Genomic DNA, 20,371 nt, shown 5'->3' with positions numbered 1-20,371 from the left:
GCAGATGTGCGATTCATCTACTACTATTTTATGTGACGCGATCTACGCACATTCCTTCGCGATCGACCGACACTTCCTTCGCGATCGACCGGTCGACGTAATGAGCACCCCTGCCCTACACTATCTTATACAAGTGGGTTACTGTGTCTACGTGTTCTAGCTCATTGGTTCTCAAGCTTAGACCCAGAGCCAATCCACATTTTTCTTCCATTTCAGTTCGATTTTTGTAGAGTTCAGCTGTAATTCACTAGCTGATGTGAACTAGAAACTCTCACGTGGTGATTTAACTACGGTAAGCGTCTACCTCACCGACGGATCTGGTCATGCATTGTGGTTGGTGTAAGCCCACCTTACAGAACCTTACAGAACTTTTAGATGAAGACGCAGGTCTACATTTAGACAAAGAGGCAGATCCACCTTTAGATGAAGAGAGGCATATTTACTTTTTAAATGCATGTCTACATTTTGCCACTCGCATCTGATTCATTTGTCCATGAATAAGCACTTCAGTATCAAACTGGATTTAAACTATTTGTTACTTTGTAAATACCGTGATGCTTCAAATTGAGATGCATACAGTTTAGATTTTTACCTTCACAAAACGTAGCGTTTTTAGCAATTATGGTATTAAGTAGGCTACGTTTTGTTACTGTTAATAATTTGTTTTTTTTTTACAAGTTTATAAATCGATCTACGAATACTATCTAAAGATCTCCTGCAGTGTTGATGCTGCTTTGAAAATCATAAACCGGTAAAGTAAGTTTTTATGAACATTAACATTTCTCTAACGTGGGACTTGTTCCAAATGTATATATCAAAGTGCTTCTTTATTAGTAACTATTAACACGCGTAGCGGGAGACCCAGAGCGTCCCGAACATCCCCGTGAAGCCCAACAGCTGTTGTGCGCTGGGCGCCATGTTGGTGAGGAACTCTCTCTCTCTCTTCCTGCAGGGATTTCAAACACCCTTCTCCTCACATCACTGACCAAAAACACCGCTGCTGCTCACGCTGGCGACTTTGGACTGTGGGGAGAAATGAAAAAAGGGACTTGATCCGTAGACCCACCGGATTATTATGGACCAGATATGTCGTCTTCTGTGAGGAGCGAGATAAATTTGAGAAGTTCTGTCAAGTTCGCAGCAGATCTAGTTGTAGCCGTCTGGCAGGAGCCGCCGTCCCGTCCTGCCCGCTAGGCTATAGGTCGGCGGCGAGGAACTTTGTTGTTGTTGTGTTAATGTAGTTAGTTTAGCGGAACTTAACGTAGCGGAGTTTAACGTCTCTGTTTCTGCCAAATGTAGTCGTTTCAGCCAAAAGTTTAAAAAGAAGGGACCGTATAGATAAAAAGGTGGCGTCTTAATTCTCCAGTTTGCGACCAACCGTCACTAGCTAGCTGGCTAGCGTACGTGTACGTTAGCTCACGCAGCTAGCGCTTCAGGTCAGGGCAAGTGGGTCGCCAGCTTTAATTCCACACACGCCAGACATCCAGTCGATAATGAAAGCTTCTTATATATATATATATATTACCATAAATGAAAACATTAGTCATGTAAATTAGCTTAGGTAGATGTCTAGCTGATATATTCCGTGTGTTTCGGGACTAGCTGGGTTATTTTTTTAGGGTTTAAGGTTCCTTCAGGTCCTTCAAACGCGAGAGATAGTTCAGTCGATGTCGGTGGCGTGTCGCTGGCTACTTTAATTCGGTTTCATCCGCTTATGTATTAAAAAAATGTCATTTTTGAAAAAATGCAGCGGAACATTAGCTGCGGCAAAGCGACGTTAACACACAAAAGAGCTAGCGTGCTAGCTATCGCGGTCCCCACACGCCACGGTCCGCCGCTGCGCACGGACGGGACCGTGAGGTTTCTCATGTAGCTATCCGGGTGACCCCACCATCGACGTGGCTTGCTAACCACGTTTCGTGTTATTATTTTTTATATTTTTTTCATTACGAAGACTGTTCTGTCACATTTTGATTTAAATCAGGGGACCGTCCGCGTTTGAACCATGTCAGGGGAAGTGCGTTTGAAAAAGCTAGAGAAAATGGTCCTGGATGGCCCCGTCCAGTCAAACGGACAGTGTCTCAGCGTGGAGACACTTCTGGATGTGCTGATCTGCCTTTACGATGAGTGCAACAATTCTCCACTGAGAAGAGAGAAGAATATAGCCGAGTTCTTGGAGTGGGGTGAGTAGGCAGCCTCAGCACATCTGATTCACACAGTACCGCCAGTAACGTTGTTAAAATCCACTAGACCCAACAATGTAAAAAGAAGTATGCTGTCTATGCGACTTGAATGCATTTCTTCGATGATTAAAGTCAGCGAGCCTTTTAAGTGTGGATACAGCCCTACCGTAAAGTCAAGTATCAACATGCTGCTAAATACTTTGTACTCATGCCTGTGTGGTGAACTGCACTAAACATCTGACCTAAACATCAAGGAACGCTGCATTAACCAGAATTTCCCAAATGTACCCTCACTGGTAGTCTAAACATCTGCATAAGGGCTATATTATAAACAGATGCATAATCTTTATTTATCTAAACACACTTTTGCATGATGTGTACATAAACCCTCATACCTCCAAGACTATGAATAATATTAGTTATGTGAAGGTTTGGAGCACACTCAGTATGTTGCCATTAAAAAAGCTCTCCGGCCCCCACAGGTCTAGAGTATGTGATATGATCATACATTAATCAATGTTGTATCTAGAACAGCATCTCCTATTACATTTAGTATAAATCTTTTTAGAAACATTACTAGAAACATTCTGTAGGTGTACAGTTAGAGACTGTAGTCCATCTGTCTCCATACGGTGGCTTGGTGGTTAGCATGTGCCTCTCAGCACTGGGGTCTTGGGTTCAAGTCCCTATCTGAGTGGAGTTTCCATGTTCTCCCCGTGTCTGTGTGGGTTTCCTCCCGCAGTCCAAAGACTTGGAGGTTAGGTAAATTGGCCCTCCCTGATTCCCTGACAAATTCTTCCTGAGTGTGTCTGTGTGTCTTCATGTTCAATAAAAAAAAACAGTTGTCTGAGTGTCTTTGTGTGAATGTGTGTACCTGTATGCCCAGTGGTGGATGGTGCTCTGCCACTAGGGTCTGTCCTCTCTCCCCTTCCTGCACCCCATTCAGTCCCCCAAGGGGCTGTGGATTCCGGTAGAGAGTACGCTGTGTGCAATTGGCTGCCGCTTCTCACCGGTGTGTGATTGGTTGTGTAAGACTTGTACCTGTGTTAAAATTGTAAAGTGACCTTGTGTATCTTGAAAGGCGCTATATAAATTGAACATTCATTCATGCATGGTTTGTTGATCCTGTTTCCTGATCCTGTTTATGATCACAACACTACTGATACTTTTAGGTGGCTGACCACTTTCTATCTGGCCAGCAGTGATTATGATGTGTTAAAACTACTGCTACTCTTGTGCATGATGCCTTAGTGAAAGCAATACCCACAACCATTATACTGTGATGAGAGAGAGAGAGAGAGAGGTCCGCTAGCAAAGTAATAACATGTCAGCTGTGGTCCTGTGGTCAGAAACTGACCTGTGAAGAGTGAGGTACATTTACATTTAAAGAGAAAGACTAATGTAATGAACTGTGAATGGCAACAGATGGCATACAGTTTGTAATTAAACACTTGTAACATTTAAGATGTGTGTGTATGTATGAATGTATGTGTGTGTGTGTGTGTGTGTGTGTGTGTGTGTGTGTATATATATATATATATATATATATATATATATATATATATATATATATATACATACAACCTTCTTTTTTTTACTCCTAGTACCAAGTGATTATAATATTAAAACATGGAATAAATTATATCTGTAGCTAAGTGGAGTTCACCTTACTGAAACCATTTCAAACTTTTGAACAGTACTATACAATATGGGTGTTAAATATTGAGCTGTGTTTCTTTTAAAAAAATCATTGTAGGCAGTCCTACTTAATGGTTTCATTTCTGCCTACTGAGGATTTTTGTCTTCCATTAACACATTAGTTAAAGGCGACCATGTCATATGGTCAATATGTATATAGGCCTAGTACTTTCTTAAACACAGTTTACAATTACAAAATTAAGACAAATAAAATAATTTAACAATTGAATGTAAAGGAATTAAGGAATAGAATTAATAAAATAAAGTGATGTAAAATTTATATATGATAGAATATATGAAAGAAAAAAAAAACGTATTTATGTTTTTTTCTGTATGGTACCGTACTACATATTTATATTATGCTACAATGCATTAGCCTACTTCCTGCATTTCCCAGACTTCCTTAAACTTTTAGGTGGTGCGTGGGGGCATGGCTTTGTCTGCTCTGTACTGACACGGTCACGCCCCCACTTTAACCATTAAAGCTGGTGGACTATTGGAATCTCATGTCCTGAGAGACACTAGTTTAGCATTGCTGCTGTGGTAAAGACTTTTTTTCTGTGAAATGAACAAGCATTTTTACACGAGCCAGTCATAATGCTGACTTGTGATTTTGAAGGGTGTGTAGAAAGCAAAGCGAGTCTTCACTGCATACCAGTCAGCCACTTTGAAAGGAGTTAAAAGTAGCGGGCTGCTTCCGATAGCCTAAAGTTTGACTGACATAGGCTACATGCTTATTAAACATTGGCATGTGTTCAGAATACTTCAAGAAGTATTTAACGCCGGATCTGGAGCTTGTGTGCACTAAATCCATTGGAACTAGGGGAGGGGTTAGTGGATTGGCCATGTTGCGCTGTGGTGCTACTTCATACAGACACACTGACATTGTTTGGTCATTTCTTTGCTCCAGAATATTTATGATAGTGAACACCACATTTTTTTTCAAAACTCAGACATGGCAGAAGACTTTCCACTATTTAAATAAAAAAATTAAGAGCAGAATGCGGTCCTTTCTCTGTAAGGCAGCACTCTTTTTAAGAGGACATCATGTGGATGGTTGTCCTTTCCATTTTAAGAATTCAATCCTATAAGGTCATTTTTGTTAATGCTACCCTACCTGGCCTTACATAGTGTTTATACATAGTATTTACATTGTTTGTCATTTATTGTTGTATTGTTTGTTACTTCTTTGGCTGTAAACTGGGTGTAAACATAATTGAATGCACAATGACATTCCACGTCATGTACCACATGTGATGTGAATGATCGTCTCCTTGAATCCTAAATATGACTGACATTATATGCGTTCAGTTTAGTAACTTTGTTATTGTTTCCCATTTAACTAATATGTAAAGACTATTAGTTAACATTTCACATGCGGGGCAGCGCTGCAACATAACAAATCTAGATCAAGACTAAATATTATCAGTTTTGAACAGAACTGTTTAAAGAGTTGAGGAAATTTTTTATTTCATGTTAGAAATAAATGAAAATTGAAAGTTTAAATGCTATACCGGTTTTATAAATAGTATCATTATAGCATTGAGATCTTTTGTGGCATTATTGATCTTCAGTTAAGGACTGTGGCATCACTGTTTCATTCTTCCTGTCAGCCAGATTTATCCTGCCTGTCCTAACCCTGTGATGACCACATGGTTTAGAAATGTTTTGGTTTGACTGACACGTTGCAGATGATGGAGTGTGCAGCCTGTTCAATCAACTGGTCTTTTGATGTGTTTTTTGGAGGTTTATTGCTCAGACTGTCTCTTGTACAAAAGAGCACCAGTGTTTTATTAACAGAAGCAGGGTTTATTTTAGCATATTTCACAATAAAGCCCTGCAAATCATAATTGAACCACTATCTTGTTGAAATAGCTACATATAAATTCCTTTATTAAGCAAAAAGGCTGACTTTGCATCAGCAGTGAGGGCTTACATAATTTGTGAGAGGCACAGTTCAGGCAGTACTACAGAACTAAAGGTCAAATGCACAAAATAACGATGCGTAGCTGTGCAAGAATGTGACATCAGTGGTGTGTCATCACTGTTTTTGCTCTCGCCAGCCATGCTGAGGACGTGGACTTTAAGGCATGCATAGTTGTAGGAATGCCATAGATGCAGAGCCCAACTGTTCAATGGAAAATGCTGACTAAGAGACCGGACCCTGACATCTGTCTTCTGGTATTCCAATAATGGACGCTGTGTGGGGTTCCTGCCACACATGTCTTAATGGGGCAAGACCAAGTAGTTGACTTCAGGTCGAATCAATGAAATTGATAATTTGCTTGATACAGTTCTGTCAGCAAATTTCTTTACTGCCTATATTGCTGCCTTCTACCAATATCACTTTACTGTCTGTCTTCCTAAGCCATGGAAAACCATTAGCAAGACCCACCATGGAAAATGCTGCAATCTTCACCTTTGTTATACATTGTCAATTACTCTATTCACAAGGTTTTAGTTGGTGTCTAGCACATAAGACAAAAGATGTAGTTTTCATATATTGAAGAGGTATTTCTGGTAAAAAGCAAACTGCACTGTTCCTTTTGTACATTTATGCATTAAATAAGGGATATATTTTAAGAGATAAATCTGCACTTTTATAGGGTATATATGTAATACATCATATACAATTACTTCATATAGTACCTATATATGAATACATACAGAGTGTACAAAATAACTTCACATAATAACTATGTGAAGGATTACAGGTTTTATTCATCTTTGTGCAGGCTCTTTTGCATGAGAGAATGAGCTTTATTCAGCTTATTACAGAGGTTTCGTATATTATACCTAATACCTAATATTAGGTAACCTTTTTGCACCATGAAGGTGGCACTACAAATATTAATAGATAGATAGATAGAGCTTTATTGATCCCTTGGGACGGATCCCTTCGGGAAATTGCATTTCTCAAGTAGCAGCGTTACAGTACTGTAATGTTTACAAGAAATAAGACAAGATTAAGCACACAACATAATAATAATAATAGTAAAGATAAACTAGGAAATAAGGCAATGTATAAAAGCATGTGATTGCACATAGCCCATTATGGAGTATTGCAGCCCATTATGTAGTATTGTGATTCTGATTGATTATATTATATATTGCACATAGTCCGGTTTATAGGTGATCAGCTAATTCCCAGACATCCTCAGTCTGCCCATTGGCACATCCACCTATTTAACTCCTTCCCCCCCCTCCTTCCCAGAGAGGAGTTGTATAGTTTGATGGCATGAGGGACAAAGGAGTGTTTGAGTCGATTAGTCCTGCACCTGGGGAGTAGTAGTCTGTCACTAAACACACTCCTCTGTTGTATGATAACAAGAAACAGCTGTGACTAGACATAAATAAGAAAACTTTGGGTCAGTTCTGATAAAATGTCATAAGAGGGAATACGATATTGCTGTATGATCACAATTTAAAATGTGGAAGTTGAAGTGTTTTTAGTTAACACAAAACCAATGCAGAAGCCCAGGGGCCTTTGTTATTATTATTAACAACTGTGGATCTGACTTGTCCACTTCATTACATAACATTTTATTCTTGTATACTTGAGTGGCTCGGTGACTTTGAGAGATTCTTACCCTCTATGGAAATGGTGTTTTAGTGCCTCTCCTGTTCCTTTGTCTTTATATGGTGTGGTGTTGCAGGGCATTCCAGTAGATGGACAATATGGTTAATTTAATTTATAGTCACATACCACCTTGACTACAGAGTGCTACACTGCTGTGCAAGTTTCTGAATGCAGAATATGGAATACTGTATACTGGAGGAATGGTTTTGACTGAGCAAGATGGTAGTGTTGCTTTTTGAAATTTTCATGATTTGAAATCCTAGTCTAAAACTATCACAGTATCATGGTATTAATTGAACATTTATGAACACACAAGCCAATGATGAAAATAAGTAAAATAATTTATTACGAAAACATTGTGCAAAACTCTCTAATTTGTACAAAGCAGCTTTTCATTGACCATACTGTAGATTACTGTTACATTGCAGGTTATGACTGATACATCTTACTAAACACACCAAATAACCTGCTGAAATTTTACTGCATTTTGTATTGTTGAAACTCAAAACATGGCCAGTAAATCGTGTATGATGACGACCAGCTTTAATTATTTCATGCTTTTTCAGACGTGTAGGTGTTTAAGCCATGTTTGACTATTAGAGTCTCTCAGTGGTTTTCAAACTGGGAGTTGTGAGAATGTTTTTTTGGGGAGGGGGGCAGTGGTTATTTTTGTTAACATTTCATGCAAGTTACAAACATGCTAGAAGTAGCAGGACAAACAGTAGTTTAATGTGTTTACGTAGTGCATCAATCAGTGAAAGGGTTTTCTATGCAGTCCACGCTCCTGTGCTTTTCTGCAGGGACTCCAGTACTACGATTTGGGGGGAACTCGGAGAGATTGGGTCCCAATGTCCAGCCTGCATGTTTGGGAAGTCATTGAGTACAAAAAAGATAAGAATCACTTGTAAGGAAAACAATAAACAAATATAGACTAACACACCAATATATAAAATGGTTGATGGTGAGAATCGTCCTACCATACTTCAAGGCTAAATGTGAAACCCAGACACTGTTGCAGTCTTGACATTAATATGATGTTGATTTGTAGGATAGACACAGTTGGTTTTATTCATCTACAATCTGTTATCTGTCCGTTACCTTATCTGACTGAATCTGTCTATGATTTTATAGATAGTTTTGGACAGCTTAGCAGCTTTGATGATCCAGAAATCAGTGAGTGTAAGGTAGCCAGCACAAATTGTAATTAGAGAGGGGGGGTTTCTCAGTTTAGCTACATAAACTGTTCTGCCCTTATGTCTTGTGTAGAGCTATTCAGTGTACGCAGCAGTTGTTTGAAAGAGGTCAAGCTCCATGGAAACCCGTTTAGTGCGCCGGGCTTCCCCTCTCACCCCCCCTCTCACTGAAATTCAGACTTCAATTTTTATACCCAAGCCATTTCTTTGTAGGCACCAGAGTGGCCTCTAGAGCAAAGGGTGTCAAACCAGCAGAATCTGGTGGTCTCTCTACACACCTGCTAAATCTGGTAATTACACGATGAGTTGAACCAGGTGTGTAATAGGTGGAAAATCACCACACCATGCTGGGCTCCCACCCTGGAACTGGACACGTTAGCCCTTAAGCTTCTTTTTGTCATTCCATTTCTTTTTCCACGTATAATTAGGTGTAGCGTTTTTATTAATTCTTTGTTATAGTCTGGATGACACCTGTCATATTATGATACAAACCATGTAGTCTTAATAATAAAAATAAAAATTAGCAAAAGACTTGCTGGAAGCAATGTCAATTAGGTATGACACACATGATTTATATTTATTATATATGTATATATATATTTTTTAATGAAAAGCATGGTTGTTTCCCACAGTCATGTTGGGAACCTGCTTTGACTGCTTGCTGTCTGCTGGTTGAGGACAGGGATCCACCTGTGCCCCAGGCACTGTGGTGAATGCATGCATCATGGTCTAACAGGGTTAATGAGCCCACAGAATCCTGTGTTGCGTGTTAGACTAGAGAGGATATCATTAACACGTTTTCTCAAGTGACATTTGTCGAGACACCAGGAGCAAAGCAACTACATGCTGCTTGTTGGAAACATTCTCACATGAGATTCAGAACCAGTGTTAAATAGAATTAAAGCGTTTTAGTTTTTTTTTAGCTTAGCGCTGAAGGTACAAGGCTAATGTAGCTAACAATAGAATGGAAACATGGTAGGGTGACCATATTTTCATTTGGGAAAACCAGGACACCTTGGATTGGTGGGGGGGGGGGGGGGGAGTGTATCACATATACTGTGACATGCACTCACTTAACATGGGCCCACACAATCCTACAATAACATATTTACAGTTGGTTTATTAAAAAATGCTTTTCAGTAAAAGTCAACAACAGAAACTCCAATAACAAATAATAGTCCAATGAAGGTAATTAAAAAACCAGCACATTTCCTCACTTAAAAAAAAAACCTGTGTCGCCCAGGACAGGACGTGAAATATGGACATGTCCCGGGAAATACGGATGTTTGAACACCCTAACATGTGGCCACCAATTAGCATGCTGAAATTACCATACACTTCACTGCCATACGCTTGAGACACCAGTGTTTGACACAGCAATGTCATTGCTGAAGAAATTTATATAAAACAGCTTTATATAAAAAAGTTTGTATTATAATTTTGGATATATAGAGATATAAATCAAATGGGAACCAGTCAATTCATATTTATATATTTTATCTTTGCATGCAATTCTGCCTTCAAATTGCCTGTGTCTAATGATAAATGTTTTATATACCAGGGGATTGTGGGTTTAAGATGGCTGCAACTAGAGCATTCAGCTCTGTGGTGAATGTTAATCTTGATCAATAACCACCTCATCCATTGTTGGCATCAGAAAAGCACTTTGGTTTTCATTGTGTGGTTTGATGCTTGTTAAGAAAGGTGCTTGTAAAGCCATATGGAAGTGCACAGGTTGATGTTTCTTTCTTGTGTTCTAATCTCTCTCTCTCTCTCTCTCTCTCTCTCTCTCTCTCTCTCTCTCTCTCTCTCTCTCTCTCTCTCTCTCTCTAGCTAAGTCATTCACATCTAAAGTGAAGCAGATGAGACTCCACAAGGAGGACTTTGAAATCCTGAAAGTTATTGGCCGAGGAGCATTTGGGGAGGTAGGCACGCACAACACATGTTCAATGGGGAATTGCATGGAGCAATTGATTTTTCACTTTGTATGACTCTGATATTGATCTATGAAAAGTGAAGCACTAACAAAGGTCAGTAGGAAAGGCTCTAAGGCCTAAAGCATTTGTCAATTGTGGTGGTAGCGATGTGATCAGCTGTGTATGTACATGTATGTGTGTGTCATTTTGTTTTTGATTTCCGCACACACATTTGTATGTATGTAAAAATCCAAAGAAGATTCCAGGTGAGTAACTGCAATGTACTTTAGAAATATTAAAGAATAGAAATGTAAAAAATTAAATACCTAGTAATCTAATCACATGGCTGCATCTCTGTGCATTTACACAAGCAGACATAGCAAAGATGACCTAAAGTTTGAGCATCAGAATGAGGAAGAAAGGTGATGTGTCTTTGAACATGGCATGGTTGTTGGTGCTAGATGAGCTAGTTTGAGTATTTCAAAAACTGCTGACCTACTGGGAGTTTCGTGCACATCCATCTCCAGGGTTTACAGCAAAGGGTCTAAAAAAGGAAAAATACCCAGTGAGCAGCAGTTCTGTGGGTAAAATGCCTTGACGATGCAAGAGGTCAGAGGGAATCGGCCAGATTGGTTTGAGCTGATCGAAAGGCAATGGTCACTCAAATAATCACTTGTAACAATGGAGGTATGCAGAGGAGCATCTCTAAATGAACAACCCTAGAAGACTGGAAAAACACTGACGCGCCTTGATTTCTGCTTTGATGTTTGAATGTTAGAATCAGAATTTTGGCATAAACATGAAGCATGGATCCACCCTGCCTCATTTCAACACTTCAGGCTGATGGTGATGTAATGGTGTGGTGCGTATTTTCTTGGCACACGCTTAGACCCAATTGTCAAATGCATTTGAGCATTATTTAAACACCACAGCAAACCTAGGTACTGTTGCTGAGGATGTTCAACCCTGTATGATTGCAGTCTGCCTGTTGGATACTTCCAACAGGTTAATGGACCATGTCACAAACCTGAAATCATTTTGAACATGACAGTGAGTTTACTATACTCAAGCGGCCTCCAGAGTCACCAAATCTCATTTCAACAATGAACCTTTGGGATGTGGTGGAACAGGAGATTTGCATCATGGATGTGCAGTCAACAAATCTGCAGCAACTGCCTGATGCTGTCATGTCAATATGGACTAAAACCTCTTCAGTATGTTTCCAGCACCTTGTTGAATCTATGCAACAAAGAATTATGGCAGTTAAAGGGAGGGGCAGCCAGGTACTAGCAAGGTGTAGCTAATAAAGTGGCCAATGACCTTGTTGTGTTTGTGATATTTTGTGAATAGCCCCTAGTGCTCCAGTTACCATGAGAACCGCTGTTGTCTTTACCTTCCCCATGCTCGGCTTGGGATTTCTTGAGCCTTTCACTCCTGATGTCGCTCTCAGTTGGGATTGCTAAATCTATCACTTTGTCCTTCTTCTGATGTTTGGTTGGTTAGTCATTACCGTTTTAGCATTCTTTATCTGGAACCAGACTGTACCTGGCACAGATGTTTATGCATAATATGCCAGCCACTTGGTTATGGCGTTCCGTGTAAGTTATGACCTGTTACATCTTGCATACTTTCTATTATTTTCTCTGTGCCATCTAATTACTTTTCCTCTCCTTGCAACCATCTGGTCTGAATGACATTCCAGTGTCATTGCTGTATATTGTTGTGAGCTGTAGTGAGTCAATGTCTTGTTCACTGCTGGCATAGAGCTTGATATCATCCATGTAGAGTACTTGCCTGATGGTCACTCCATTCTGTAGCCACTTTTGGAGATGAGGTCTCTCAGGGGCATCATCTCGGTAAATCCCAAAGCTGATGGCAACTTGGTGTCATTGGTGTAAAGTTGACCTCTAGGGTCAATTTCCACATCCTTATTGAGATTTTTAAAATACTCTTAAGACTCCTATTCATGTTATATAGTCTTTTATTCATTTATTATAGACTTTCTTGTAGTCAATCCAGGTGGTGCACAGGTTGGCCTGTCTGGTCTAACAGTCTCAGATAACGCTTATCCACGAGGAGCTGGTGCGCTTGGCTCCTATGTTGTTCTTGCCAATGCCTTTCTGGATTCAAGCACTGAGCAATGTGACTCCAGGTGCAGGAGCTCTAATGATTCCTAATAGGAGCCTCTATCTTGTGCAGAGGCACGTTATCGGCTGGTGGTTGCATGGAGCCACCCACTCTTTTCTGGCATCATGATCATGAAGGACTGTGTGGCCCTCAGTTGACCATTCAGTTCCGTCTGTTATCAGCTGGATCATTTGCACTGCAAGGCATCCATGGAGTGTAGTTTCAGCATGTAGCGGTGGATCCTGTCAGGACTTGGAGTTGAACATCTCTTCATACTTGATGCCCTTCCCTGTCTGCTAGCATGTTTGTCACTGGATCCTGTTCAGGGGGTTGCTGTGGTCTGCTATCAGGTTCAGCAACTACTGGGCATTGTTGTTGTGTGATGATGACTTCTCCCATATACTTTTCCAGTACTGTTCAGTCTTCAGCTTTGGTGTGGCTGTCCTCATGCTGTTACTTAGTCCACTGAGAGTAAACATTGGATGGCTCATGGGAGAATATCCGTTTTATTCTCCTGGCTTCTACTTTTCTTGTGTACCTCTTTGGGTGGCCAGTCAGAGCTGTGAATTTTCGGTTTCCAAGGCATCAGCTTATTGTCCTTCCCAAGTTCCTTCTAGACTTTTGTCACGTCTTTGTGCAGTTGTGCTGTCTGATGTCTGGTAGCTATCTGATGTCTGGTAGCTGTCTGATGTCTCCATGTTGCCCATCTCTTTCTCCATGGAGGACACTGGTCCTTCATACTGTTCCAGCCAAGCACCTCAAGAATTAATGTTGTTGTGGCATATATTAGCTGATCGGAGGAGTGATCACTTGTAGCATTGCATTCACTTCTTTTTTTCTGTTTTTCTTTGGTATTACCTGAGGTAAAATAATGACATATTTGCATTTGAAGTGTGATGTATGTCATTAATTACATATATAATAATAATTGTATGTTCATAATAACATTCATAGCAGTACCTTCCTTACTTGAAGTTCCTTATGGTGTGGGCACTGGTGCTGCTGCCAGATTTTGTGCTGGAGTTCTGGTTTGAATAGTCATGACTGATATTACTTTATATATATATATAATTTGAATGTGCATGTGTATACATGAGAGTATGTAGCAAGGTAATTACTGTACTGTGCTTTATTTTGCTTTATGCTTTATGTCATTGTACATATATGCCTTCTGCCCACTTCTTCAGGTACACCTACCTTTTATGGTCACTTTCTTAATGCAAAACCCACAACTGACAGGATGGCTAGTAGGACTGCATCAGGAATGTTGCTGAGTTCTCCTGGAGTTTATATTCATGAGACTGGGTTGAGAGTACTCTGCCACTGTCAAATATACAGAGTGCACATTGATGCAGGATGGCTAACACACTGTCTGCTGCAGCCAATAGGCCTTAATCTAACGGAACACCTAGAAGGTGGTTTTAAAAAGTGGTTGGAGACTGTATGGGGTCATCTAAGTTGAAAAGGCAAAGAAATCGCCCTTAAAATGGTGGGAATTCCCCGAGGGAAAATGGCCAGGGCAAGTCACGGAGGCTATGGTAGAAACAGTAATGTAACCAGTCATATTGTGTATAATGATATTCAAATTCAACTGTGGCAAATATTTAGAAGCAAAACAAATGTGAGGGACATTATGATCCTAGTGCTGGCCCCGAGGGAGGCCGAGTGGAGTAGGAATGTTGTTGACGTTGCTCTATTTTCGTTTTTCCCGCCTCCCGTCATTTTCCAGTCTTGAACACTTTTTATTTTACTGTGGACATCTGGAGAGGAATATAACAGCCTTCCTTGAACAACAATTAAAGTTTTAATTAGTTGTCCATTGTATTCATTTTGTTCATTGTATTGGCATTGTTTTATGTTGAATTTAAAAACATACAGGTGGTGGTTCAGCAGGTGAATTGTAGTTGCTTCAGTGTTTGGCTTTTGCTTCTCCGTCTGAATTTATCAGTCTTTTCCCTATCAATGTCTGTATGTTTATGTGGATTGTTTAAGAAGTTACTCTTTCTTTTCTATCTCTTAATCGTGTTTACGATGTGGATCGTTTAAGAAGTTACTTGAATGTTAGGCTGAATCTCGCTTGGAGATGAGGAGATGAGGAAGTAGAAACCAGGAGTTGACTTTGTCTGGTCTACCTCTGCTAACCCCACTTAGGATGGAATGTGCAGTGTTCAGTGACTGCTTGTTTTGGCTTATTAAACAGCAGAGTGAGAAGCACACAGTTGTTTCCCTTACACACAGCAGACTGGAAGAGAATGTCCATTCCACTTCTCTTATTTGATTTACTCGCTCTTTTTATCCATCAATTCCTGGATCTCTACTAAGGCTCATATAACTGTTAAGGTTTTAAAGCGCTTGTTGAATCTAAGGGTACACCGGAAAGTCTCCCTCTGGCAGACTTCATTACCATGGCTAATAGCTGTATTTGTTTGACAGATTTTTTAAAAGTCACTTTCTCCTGGAAATCTGCTCATGGCAGATCAGATTTGCCTTCTTCTAATAAACGGATAGAAAGGGTTTTTTTATATTGTAAACATTAGCTGTAAGAGAAGCCGGTTACTATTTCAAAAGCAAAATACCAGGGAGAAAGTTTTTCTGCACATGTGACGGTGAAGTTTAATGAAGTTTTAGTTCTGCCTTTGTAAAACCGTGGCAGCTAACGGTACAAGCAAACCCATAAGGTAACATTCAGGTCGTGGGCTGCAGTGTGAAATCATGTAAACAAGGGAATTCATGCTTGTAGCGTTTGCCTAGCTAACACAGCGGCGTGGTGAGCTGTGGTGTTGAACACATTTTTGCTGTTCCTTCTAGAATCACCAGATCCATCATACCAGTTGGTCCTCAGACAACATGCATCCTGTTTGTGTCTATGTTAAGTCTAAGTTAATTTGGAGGTAGTATTTGCTCAATTATAGCTGCTCCAGTGTTTTGCTCTCCAAATCACACGTTTCTGTGTTGTGGTAATGATGGTCTTGCATGGATGTGCTCTAAGTAGTGTGCGTTTATCAATTTAATGTTACTGCCCAAAGCGACCTACTGACTACCAGCTAGCTCCCTTAGAACAGTGTGAATATAAGTGCCCTTCTCACTGTTGCCCTCGGTCGGTCCAAATTCAAGTAAAGGAAAGGGTTTCATCCAAACGTTTATGATGATTAACATGCCTACATGTTAACTCTCCTACACTGTAACTCTCCTACACTGTAACTCTCCTACACTGTAACTCTTCTTCACTGTAGAAGAAGAGTTACAGAAGTAGGATGTGTGAAGTGTAGGATGTGTGAGGTTTTCTCTGTACTCTCCGGTACAAGAGTTTCTTTCCAATGAAGGCAACCTCAGTCCTGGCGTGACCCATAGCCATTGCCAGCTGGTTTCATCTTTGCCTGTCTGGTGCTGGTAGAGAAGGTTGTGTTGTGCCTCAGTACTTGATCGTTCCTTCTCAGCTCAGGTCGTCTCGTCTCCTGGACGTTCTGTCTCCTCAGCTCCCCTCAGCTGGGACTTGAATGCCTGCAGTAACCAGAGCTGCTGCTGAACTGGAGGTTTACACCCAGACAGCTCAGTGATTGGACAGCTGCCATATCTGCAACAGAATCTTTCAGCAAATTTAACTCAACACCATTTCTTCCTTTAGGTTTATGTTCAAACTTCCATCTATGTGTTATGATTTGTAAGGGCTGAGATTGTTTTGTGTGCGGCTGTAAAATAACCCCTCTGTCATGTGTGCGTTCCAGGTAGCGGTCGTGAAGGTGAAGAATTCAGACAAAGTGTTCGCCATGAAGATTCTTAACAAGTGGGAGATGCTAAAAAGGGCTGAGGTGATGTCCATGTTCCTGTCTCCACTTCTCCTACTGCAGTTATGGTGGAGGACTGATGGCTCAAGACCTATTTGACATTATACATAAATGGTTTCTGCAGATCATTAACATTTTTTGTTAGTCAAAAGAGAATGAGAACGCTGGTTTAAATGTGGTATTAGACATCTGTGGAGGGTTTAGTATCTGAATGTTGTTTGTAGACCGCATGTTTCCGGGAGGAGCGGGACGTTCTGGTGTACGGGGACTGCCAGTGGATCACCACGCTGCACTACGCCTTTCAGGACGACAACTTCTTGGTGAGCTTGCAACTTCGAGCGTGTTGCGGCAGCTGTGAGAGGTTCCAAGCAGGTTCAGAGCTCTACCACACCAAACATGAGCACTGTGGATGATTGCTGATATGGCAGAGAGGCACATGGCTCTCCTTTGGGTTTTTGCAGTGCCAGTGCTAACACAATGCTTTTAAAATGGAGCCTGAACCCATGCTTAAAAAACACTAAAGCTTGATGCCTTCATGACATTAAAGAATGTCTTTTTGATTTCTTTACAGTTATAACTAACAAATGTATTTATTTGTTAGTTATAACTGTAACTGTAGACACCTGCTGCATCAGAGCAAGTGTGATGTGAAGTGTGTGTGTGTGTGTGTGTGTGTGTGTGTGTGTGTGTGTGTGTGTGTGTGTGTGTGTGTGTGTGTGTGTGTGTGTGTAAGTATGGGGAAAAATGGTCCAAATCTTCATAAATGCAGGTGCACAACTGCTCAGGTCTAAATAAAGTTCTTGCAGACTAGTCAGTGTGTTTTAGGATGCAACGAGACTCTGAACTATAAAAGTGAATAAAAAACGTCACTGCTATGGACAGTGACCTGATTGCAGTTTGAACAGGTTGAGAGAAGTTTGTGTGTATGTACCTTCTTTACAAGGTTGTTGCTGTTGATATCCAGTGTTTAGCAATGATAACACTGAAGCACAGTTTGGACTCCACACGTCTCGGCTGACTGACTGCATCTAGGTATCTAAGTGAAAATGATGTTGGAACTGGATTTTGGTACCCAGCACTACTTTTAGAATGGGTTCAGGTAGTCATAAAGAGGCTTACTGGTCTTCTTCCGATGGTAGTCCAGCATTTACATTGAGCTATACATGCCTTCATTCAGAATCTAATGGCTGAGAGACTTTTTATACATTTTATTTTACAATTTTTAAATGAATTTTTAACCAAAGGAACCACAACTTTATAGCAAGATTTTATAGGTTTTAGATCTTTCCTTTAGATGTCTTCATAAGGCAAATGGTGCGACTGTCTTACAGTATCTGGTGATGGATTACTACGTGGGTGGTGACCTTCTGACTCTGCTGAGTAAGTTTGAGGACCGCTTGCCTGAAGACATGGCCCGATTCTACCTGGCCGAGATGGTGCTGGCTATCGACTCTGTGCATCAGCTCCACTACGTGCACAGGTAAGCCCTCAGGCTGCCTTCAGCCTACGGCAAGCCCACAGGCCCAACATCTTGAACTGGACAATTGGATGTGGAACAAAACAAGTGATCCAAAAGGTTGATCTGTGACTGATGGGCAGGTGGGTGGTGCGTAGCTCCAGTTTCACTGGCCTGGTTGTGTAGTTTTCTCTGGAGGGCACATTGGGCTCGTTGGACAGGAATTGTGAAGGCTGGACTGCTGATGTATGGGAACTGGCTAAACAGAACTGATGTCTGGAATCACAACGCGTTGTAAGGCTCTGGGAAGTCCTTGACTGCTTTTTCTGTATGTGTTTCATATGTAGACCTTCTTTCCAGAGATTATGTTCTGAGGAGCTCAGGCTCTCAGATGTGGTTCCAGAGGACTTGAACTATTCTGGGCTGTTAATTGCACGCTGGAGGAGGTGGTTAGCAGCTGGAGTGTGTGTGAGTGTGTGTGAGTGTGTGTGAGTGTGTGTGAGTGTGTGTGAGTGTGTGTGAGTGTGTGTGTGTGTGTGTGTGTGTGTGTGTGTGTGTGTGTGTGTGTGTGTGTGTGAGAGAGAGAGTGTTTGGTATGGTTGTGGAGAGAGGCGGCCGGACCATAGGAGTTTGCTTAGGAGTTTTAACAGGGCAGCCATATTCCAACCAGCCCCATTAAAGACATGTAGCAGTATTACTGTGTTTTATGGAAACTCATCTACATCACACAGCATCTGCAAGCTGAAGTAAAATGCTTTGGCTGAACTTTAAAAGAAAATGCAGTTCCTCCTGTCTGTGTAGTGTTCACAATATGCCGAAATTAAAATAACCATTATTACTGTTGTGCATATCTCAATTGCATGCCGGTTTTCATTGCATATGAATACAAACAGTGGAATTTCTATCTCTCACCTCAGAAGGAGTATGTTCAGGCAGTGTTTCAGCATGGTAGGTAAGCCACTGGTTGAATACACTTGCCAACCACGTGCTGGTTATTGTAGTTGTTCATGCCTTAGTCACCTTAGTTGCCATAGCTAAGTTGATATAATGGAAGACCGCTTCCATTGCGGAAACCTGGAGCGTTTTAGCGACGCCATATTACGTAGGATATGTACAGACACTAATGGCCGTGCTGAGAAATGGAACAGGATGCTGAGTAGGCATGTTGGTTGAGGAGGACCTTCTCTTGTGATTGGCGGTCGATGCAGGAAGGGGCGGGTCTCACTTCCTATTGGTCCGCCCGTATTGCTGCTATTCTGCTGAACGGTGTGTGTGCAGAGAGCCGTCCAAGTACACTGAAGGAATCTTGAGTATTGTTTTGATTTCTGCATGCACATCACACTCTTCTGTTTTGGCTCAAGAATGACCCAGAGCAGCTGCCTGACTGGTTCTAGTGCTGCTGGTTTGTTGTCTGCTCTAACGATGTGACCCTCCACCCTCGGTGTCAGCGGTACCGTCATCACGCCGCTGTGCACACGCCGCTCAGCTCCAGTAGGGTGTTCTCCTCTCGTCTCCAGAGCTCGAGTAATTACATTAGTGTCACCCGACGAGCCTGTGTGAGAAGGTGAGGCGCGTGGAGAGAACGCCCACCTGGCGGTCGCCTCTCCGGCTGGACTGCCTCTATGGTGACACTAGTGGCGGAGACTCTGATGAGGAGCACAGGCAGGCCGACTTGTCTTTCACCGCATGACATAACGCAGCCCAGCTCATCTGTACTGTATTACCTCATCGTGGAGTGGCTTAGTCTTGAGTTTCGGTGCTGATGCGGTGCTGCCCAGACTGGGGGGGGGGGGGGGGGGGGGGGGGGGGGGGGGGGACAGGATTATACCCCAATACTGAACCAGGCTATATTTAATTATTTAATTTCTTCTTTACACCTTAATTTAGGTATTAAGGTAAGATTGATTAGAGCAATGTGTCAGATTATTTGTGCTACGTGCGTGTGTGTGCGTGTGTGTGTGTGTGTGTGTGTGTGTGTGTGTGCTGGAAAAGGGGGAAGAGGAGCAAAGTGGGACAAAAGTGGAGTTTAGGATGAGGAAGAATCAAAGCTAAAGTAGAGAAAGACACTGCACACGTGTGTGTGATGGAGAGAGAGGAGAGAGAGAGAGAGAGATGAGAGAGAGAGGAGAGAGAGAGAGAGAGGGAGAGAGAGGAGAGAGAGAAGAGAGAGGGAGAGAGAGGAGGAAGAAGAGAGGGAGAGACGAGGAGAGAGAGGAGGGAGAGAGAGAGAGAGAGAGAGAGAGAGGGAGAGAGAGGGAGAGAGAGGGAGAGTAGGCAGTAGGAGGAATGCTGAGGCAGGGCGTGGCCAGCTGCAGCTGTGCTTGTGTGTGTGTGTGTGTGTGTGTGTGTGTGTGTGTCCCTGACCTGGAATGCGGGGACCTCCCTCAGGAATGAGCAACCGCTGTGGCCCTGGTGTCTCTGTGGGAAAGGGAG

The 20,371-nt window shown here is 41.7% G+C and overlaps 1 protein-coding gene across 1 annotated transcript; it reads left to right on the top strand.

Annotated features, from left to right (window-relative positions):
• Window positions 1-889: 889 nt before the first annotated feature.
• Window positions 890-17,982, top strand: LOC143501299 (serine/threonine-protein kinase MRCK alpha-like). The gene is made up of 5 exons (XM_076994949.1): window positions 890-2,183; window positions 10,488-10,579; window positions 16,423-16,506; window positions 16,707-16,802; window positions 17,814-17,982. The coding sequence occupies exons 1-5, from the start codon at window positions 2,006-2,008 to the stop codon at window positions 17,964-17,966; spliced, it is 603 nt and encodes a 200-aa protein (XP_076851064.1). The 5' UTR covers window positions 890-2,005; the 3' UTR covers window positions 17,967-17,982.
• Window positions 17,983-20,371: the final 2,389 nt, after the last annotated feature.

The sequence above is a fragment of the Brachyhypopomus gauderio genome, unplaced genomic scaffold (genome assembly GCF_052324685.1).
Source record: "Brachyhypopomus gauderio isolate BG-103 unplaced genomic scaffold, BGAUD_0.2 sc168, whole genome shotgun sequence".
Classification (NCBI taxonomy): domain Eukaryota; kingdom Metazoa; phylum Chordata; class Actinopteri; order Gymnotiformes; family Hypopomidae; genus Brachyhypopomus; species Brachyhypopomus gauderio.
Note: the sequence above shows the minus strand (reverse complement) of the source record. Positions and strands in the feature narration are given on the sequence as shown.

What these genes read in the sequence shown, in the direction of transcription:
- LOC143501299 (XM_076994949.1), top strand. Translation starts at nt 2,006, where the DNA reads ATGTCAGGGGAAGTGCGTTTGAAAAAGCTAGAGAAAATGGTCCTGGAT. An exon ending in GCCGAGGAGCATTTGGGGAG is followed by an intron (nt 10,580 to 16,422) that starts GTAGGCACGCAC and finishes TGTGCGTTCCAG; the next exon opens with GTAGCGGTCGTGAAGGTGAA. An exon ending in AGATGCTAAAAAGGGCTGAG is followed by an intron (nt 16,507 to 16,706) that starts GTGATGTCCATG and finishes TGTTGTTTGTAG; the next exon opens with ACCGCATGTTTCCGGGAGGA.